Below are 6960 nucleotides of genomic sequence, written 5' to 3' on the forward strand. Positions count from 1 at the left end.
TTTCTATACAGGCGCTGCGTAGAGCATCCTCACACAGAACATCACATCATGGTAATGGGAACAGCTGTATTAAGGACCAAAAAGCTCTTCAGAGAGTGATCCGTACAGCAAAACGCTGCTGCAGGACTGCTCTCCCCTCCCTACAGGACATTTACACCAAGAGATGCTGGACTAGAGCAGCTCAGATACTGAAGGAGTCGTTCCGCTCCAGCAATAAACTGTTCCAGCTTCTGCAATCAGGCAGAAGGTTCTGCACCATGCGGACAAGAACAGAGAGGCTCAAGAGGAGCTTCTACCCTCAGGCCATCTGTGTGTTAACTCAGCCCCCCTCCAATCAACCATAACGAACTGAGAAAGGACTCACATTCCCATTTCATGCCTGATCCTTCTGACTTCATTGCGGCACAAGCCACTTTAACACCCCACTCACACAATGTACATTCCCAAATTTTGAACTGTAAATTTCCAGATTGTTTTATTCTAACTTAATGTACATAATTCACTCACTTATCACACGTAATGTCCTCTTTGTATACATCTACTTACTTACTGTATATATTGTTTTTTGTCTCTCTATTTTGCACAGTTGAGGAGCGTATCAGGTCACATTTCACTGTGTGTTAAACTGGTACAACTATGTACGTGACAAATAAAGTGATCTTGAATCTTGATATTAAGCTTGTTTTATTTCATTTCATTTTACTTTTTAAAGCCTTTTATTAATGATTATCATAGAAAAGAACCAGCCTACCCTAAACAGAAACAGTGATGTCTCTTATTGGTGGATGTAGCAGTGACCATGGACCCGCACCAGTCCAACATAGTCCATCACTGGACACTGACCCACAGCACTGATAAATACCCAGTTTAACTTCTTCTAGTAAAGTCAGTCACACTGAAGAATCTGAGCTTGAACAGCACAGAGTTAAAAACACGTCCATACCTATGATGTGTGAGTTTCTGTCGGGTGTCCGGCTGATATCCAGCAGTCTGTGCTGACGGTTGATCTCCTCCTCATACTGGACGATGGTTTTTTGAACCTCTGAGAAGATTTCTTCACAAACAGCAGTTAGTCTCTGCTTGATGAACTCTCTCAGATACTGATACGAACTCATTGCTGCTTCAACTGGGGCTGGGCGGATCGATACAAGCATCGATAGAAGCGATACCGACAGTGGTATTGGTACCAAATCCGCACTAATGTGACGGGATCAGTACTTTAATTTGTGTCTCTCCTTTAAGTTCAGTCCACTTCATCAAACAGCAGCCATGGCCACACCCACAGCACCTCTCGTTCTTCACAGCTTAATGGCATTTGGCAAACAGATCCATTATCGTCACCTGTGCAGACAGGAGTAAAGCAGGGAAATCAGGTACACACTTCCTGTGTGGCTCTCCCTGACAAATTCTTCCCAATACTAGCAAATTACTGCATCCAAGATAAAAATCACAGTGCTTCACTCACGATATGATGTGATATATGTGCAATGTATATGTTCTGTCATCTTTAAATCACGTCCTCACAGTGAATCTTTTGTCATTCTTATTTAATCCAATAAAACAGAAACAAGTAATATGAGCTGCTTTGATACTTACAGCATCTCAGAACAAAACCATCTCCGTGGTGGGGAGGTCTAACCTCATAGCTAATTTATCCACTGTACATCTTACTTTGTTCAGAAAACTTAATAACAGCAGCCAAACCGTTGCCGTTACATTTCTCCCTGTAATATGTGTTTTAAACCAGCACTATTGTCCCTGTTTTCTTTTCTTTTTTCTATTTCAGGTACTCCCCATACCCCCACAGACGCTCTTTTGTTGTCAGGCAGCAGACTGTGGAGTTCATTAACGCTTATTTGACTGAGTCGTGTGTCTTTATCTTGCTGAACCACATCTCTACAAACACTCATCAGAGATCCGTTTCTCAGTATTTTAGCACTCTTCATCTCCCTACAGGCGTATTTATCGCTGTTGTAGCTGAATCTGGTTCCACTCACCGAACGACGACCGTCTGGAGACGATTTTATGATCACGTTAAATCCGTCCTCGTGTGTCGTTGTCACGGTTACACTGCGCTCACTGTCCGTTTCCTCCACATTACAGGTTTACTTTCACTCTGCTTGTCGTTTTTCGCCTGTTTTAACGTATTTCCGCTCTCCCGCCATCTACTTCTGTTCGCGTTTCACTTCCTGATACGTCACTTCTCTCCTGCCCATTCACAGCCAGCTGGCCAAACCCTGGTCGGCCCCGCCCCCTCCACTTCAGCTCTACTGTGGTCACTTGGAAGAGCTAAGTTTCTTTGTCTACTCTAAAACTATTTCTCTATTTTATTTCTCTAAACTATTTTATATCGCACAGAGACAGCGTTAACATCTAAATATGCATCAGATGTGCAACATGTTGAAAGACACCTCCATATATTTGTTATTGATACAGTATTTATCACAGGTCCTCCATGCATTCTCCTGCTGTATATCATTAAATAAGGAAGAGCAGGAGTGTTTAGAAGCAGAGACAGTAACAGAAATAATTAGATTCCTAATATTTTTCTTTCTCAACACATCAGAGCAGTGGAATGGTCTTGAAGGTTGCGTTGCTTAAGTTTACATGTCTGTATGTAGGTGTGTGTATCTGGGTCATATAACTCCACAAGTATCTCACTTTAGCACCTAGCAGACCTAACTTTACACAGTAGACAAGATGATTGTTACTTAATGGGTTTGTGCAGGATTTGAACTCAGGACCACTTACACACACCCAGGGACAGGATCATACACCTAGACCAAGAGTCAGCAACCTTTAAAACCCAAAGAGCCATTTGGACCCAGTTTCCACGCAAAAGAAAACACTGGGAGCCGAGCCGCAAATACTTTTTGACATCTAAAATGAAGATAACACTGTACATCGTCGTGTCTGTCGTGATATTTTTACAATGGGACTTCTGCTCCTGAACCTCTGAACAAAGCCTCTGCAAATCGGGGCTGTACGAAATCACTTTCATCTTTACGCAGGACTGTAAGCTGCTGTCTGTGAGGCGTGAGCAGTGTTTGTGTTTAACATAGTTCACGGTGGAGAACTGCTGGTGACATAATGTGGATCCGAAGATCCATAATTGGCCTACCTGGGGTTGAAAGTCTCGATAAATGCACGGCGTTTAGGCTTCCGCGAGTTTGACGCTTATTTTGAGTGATGAAAAAATTATAGAATATTTGTTTTGAGATGTTTTGAGATGTGACAGATTTGCGACGTTTAGTGCAAATCTTGTGTAGTTAGTGTGTAGTGTAGCCAATAGTTTTGTTGTGTGTGTCAGAACAATGAGGCGACTGCTGAGAGTGTTACAGGAGTGATACATCTCCTGTTGTCAGGCCTGCAGGTATCAGGCTGTTCTCCTTTATCTTATAGTGGACAGAATTTTTTTTTTTGCAGTGGCACAAATAATTTTTGTGGCATCAAATTTGATGCATAACAGCTGATTGTTCTGTAAATAGTTTGAAATGTTTATTTAAAAAAATGCCTTGGCTGCATTTTTATGTAACAACAGCAGCAAAAAAAACCCTCAGTTCGACCTCCTTGGCTGTAATTGGTCCAGCCCAGAATCGATCATGACCAACTGCCCAATCCACCACCATTCATTTATACCGTTAAAAAAAGAAAAGAAATTAAACCCCATCGGCCTATAAAAACGAAAAATGATGGCCAGTCCAGCCCTGGTTGTGGCTAAGCAGCTCACAACAGCTTTGGACAAATGAAGCATTCTTGATGTTTGTCGTTTCAGTGTGGCTTTCGTAGATTTCAAAAACTTTGCCTAAATGTCTGCGGGTGGTTTCAAACGCTGCAGCAAGTCCCCTGACCAAATCTTCTAAGTACTTGCATATGACACCATTACTAATACAGCTACATGGAATTCAGAGTCCATTTTAAGATTCTAGTTCTGACTTTTAAAGCTGTTAATGCACAAGCATCATTTTACATCATTGACCTTCTACATCCCTATATCCCTAGCTGGTCCCTGAGGTCATGTGATCAGGGCCTACTTGTTATACAGCATACTAGGCTGAGAACTAAGGGAGACAGAGCTTTGATTGTGATTGTTTTCTTGCTTTTGCTGCAGATGTAAGGACACGTATTGGGAATTTACTCAAATATATAATGAATAAAGATAAACATTTCCTTACCTTTGTGGCAAATAGCCTCATTTATTGTGTCCATTGTGACTGTTTAGTTGTTGGCTCAACGGAAAATCCAGCAAATGATGCTACAAGAGGGTTCAAGGCCAGGAACATTTATCATAACAGTCACTGAATCGAAGGACCACAGATCCTTCAGAAGCCAAAAACTGATTGGCCTACCAATGTAATGGAAAGCTCCTTAGAACCAGATGACCCTGAAGTCAAAGGTGAGTCCACAGTAAATGTTACTAAAGTACAAGACTTTTCTGATCCTATGTGTTGATTGATAGCGTACTTCTCAGAGTGGAAGAGGCTCGAGGTTGCTGTTGCTTGGTTCCTTAAAATGAAAACAATCCTTTGTGGAATAGGATGTAAAAAAAAAAAGGAAACCGTCATCCTAAGTCAAATAATCATACCTGTAAAAGATGTACAAAAGAAAAGGTGGTCTATCCACAGAAGATTTTCTGGAAGTTGAGCTCGCCCTTATCCGATAATGCCAGCGACAAAGATTTGGAGAAGAGATTGCTACGTCGTTAAGTGGAAGCAATAAATCCCTAGGCTGACATGATAAGTACGGCTGGAGTTACTGGACTTTCTCAGTACCACAACTCTCATTCATAACAGAGGCATCAGATTTCCCTGCCCTCCTTGGGATGTCTAGAGGTAAGAATCAAGTGCACCCAAAGGAACTTTGCATCAGTGGCCATATGCTTACCATGCAGAGCAGATATTCAGAGCTGCTGCAGAGCATTGCAGTTGTAACTTGTTGTTTTATGTGATTAAGTTGTGTGTTAATGAATCTGTAAGTGTTGTTCCTTTGGTAAATTAATTGCCGTGATTGGCCTTACTGAGGTAGATTAACTTTTTTATTTAAAGGTTGCATGTTAGTGCAGGATAAACAGGTTAGTTTGCTGCACTGTGATGGTTTTCATGCTCAGAGTTCGGTTACATTAAGTGTAGCAGAGATGAATTTGAGTTAAGCTGATGGTGCTCAGATTCATTCACTAAATTCCACAGCTGTTTTACTTTTGTACATCAGCCTTTTTTTGTCAATTCCACTAATCAAAACTCTATTTCTGGGAAAATGTCTTCTTGCTAGATTATGAAGTGTGTAAGTATCCTCCCCTTTAGACAGTGTTTCACCTCCTGTAGTGGCAGCGTTACATCTGTTGATTCCCCTGCAGCAATGTGAAGCTTATTCACACTGCCCAAACCCACTGAGTGAGTAGTCATGATATCATTTATGTCATGTGTTTTCCACGATCGCTATGAGACGCAAATGATCAGAATGTGAATGTTAACACATCTTCTTATTTTATTTCCATCACACCAAAACAATAAGCAGTGCACGCCCTTTGACGTCCACACCAAGAAAAAAGCAATGGAAAAATATTTTGTTTGTATTTCTTATTGACTTGGGTGAGTAATAACCACAATCAATATTTTTTTTTCAATAGACCCTGTAGTTTTTAAAATATTGATCTCTACCAAATGCTTGAGAAGTCACTGGTAAAAGTATGAAACGTCATGCAAATACAAGTACATTAGATAATACAGTTGAAAAAATCTAATTATAATTATAATTAAATTAATAACAAACTATCCAGGGCACAATAAACTGTATCCCTGTTTCCAGGGATACAGTTTATTTCTAGTAGCATGCCAGTGACCATTGCTGGCTTTCATCCCATCAAAGGAAAGTATTACATCAAACAACAAAATACATGTTTTTTAATCTGCAAATGTGACAAGTGTGCAACAGCACAAAATTCTCACATTCAGGCCACTTATGATTGAATGCTACAGTGCAAAATCATTTTTGTTTCAAAAATTAAAAATAAAAACAGTGCAAATCAAGCACATCTGCTTGTGGTTTTGGTCTATGGTGTAGCATTTATTCTGTGGTCTTGGAGAGCTGGATCATGGTTGTCCAACTCTAGATGCTGGCTTGTTAACTTGGTTCACACAGCCAGGTGGAAACCTTTTGAGAGCCATCGGTTTCTGATCCAGTAGGGCACAGTTCCTCTTGTAGACCAGGTATTCAAGTCAAGGATGTATCTGAACAGTGGAATATGCTATCTCCGTAACTTATAACTTGTGTAATATCATATCAGAACGCTTAATTCCTCTTATATGCTAATTATATACAGGGATGAGTGATGGGCATGGAATGGTAATCTTTGCATTGGACTCTTTGCTCCACCGTTTGACGAATGAACCACAGGCATTGTTTAGGAGGTTGACACATCTCTTTTCAAACCATTTCATTGCAATCAGACCTTTATCAGAGCCTGTAATAACAGGCTCCATGGCCCTTCTTCATCAGGTTTTTGGTTTTAGTGTGGGAAGCATGATTTTTCTGCTATTGGGGGAGCTCCACCAGTGCAGTTTGGTCATACAGTGCCAATGCACCTGACAGGTGTGCAAGTTCTGCACCAAGCTGAAACTTGTGAAGAGGTTCTTTTATGGGTTTGCATAGTGTTTTTTACAACTTTGGCCCCTTAGAGGTAGCTTCTGTTCCTTTTCACTGGGGGGAGAATTGAAGAATGTAGATCCCCCTTGATACAGCAGCAAGTCATGGATGATGCCAGATGAACTTGCTTAGCAGAACAATTTAAAGCCCAACTCATCAGTAGACCTGTTGTGGCGGTATGCAAATTGTAGAGGGTCCAGTGAGTCGGGTAGTGAAGAGCAAACGAAGTTCCTGACCAGCTTTTCGAAGCATTTACGATGGGGGTCAGGGCTACAGGTCGCCAGTCGTTCAATGCTGTCATGCTTATTAATGCTGTCA

General features: G+C 41.1%; 1 protein-coding gene across 1 annotated transcript in view; it reads right to left on the reverse strand.

The window, feature by feature from the left end:
- LOC102192976 (zinc finger protein 62 homolog) overlaps positions 1-2230 on the reverse strand; it is a 30935-nt gene extending 28705 nt beyond the window's left edge. Inside the window, exons 1-2 of the mRNA XM_005753809.2 lie at positions 1998-2230; positions 944-1341 (exon numbers count right to left, since the gene is read on the reverse strand). Coding sequence (XP_005753866.2) covers positions 944-1154 — 211 coding nt within the window. The 5' untranslated portion in view covers positions 1155-1341; positions 1998-2230. The remainder of the gene's footprint in view (positions 1-943; positions 1342-1997) is intronic.
- Positions 2231-6960: the final 4730 nt, after the last annotated feature.

This window comes from Pundamilia nyererei, unplaced genomic scaffold (assembly GCF_000239375.1).
Source record: "Pundamilia nyererei isolate P.nyererei 1_Seehausen unplaced genomic scaffold, PunNye1.0 scaffold00467, whole genome shotgun sequence".
Lineage (NCBI taxonomy): Eukaryota > Metazoa > Chordata > Actinopteri > Cichliformes > Cichlidae > Pundamilia > Pundamilia nyererei.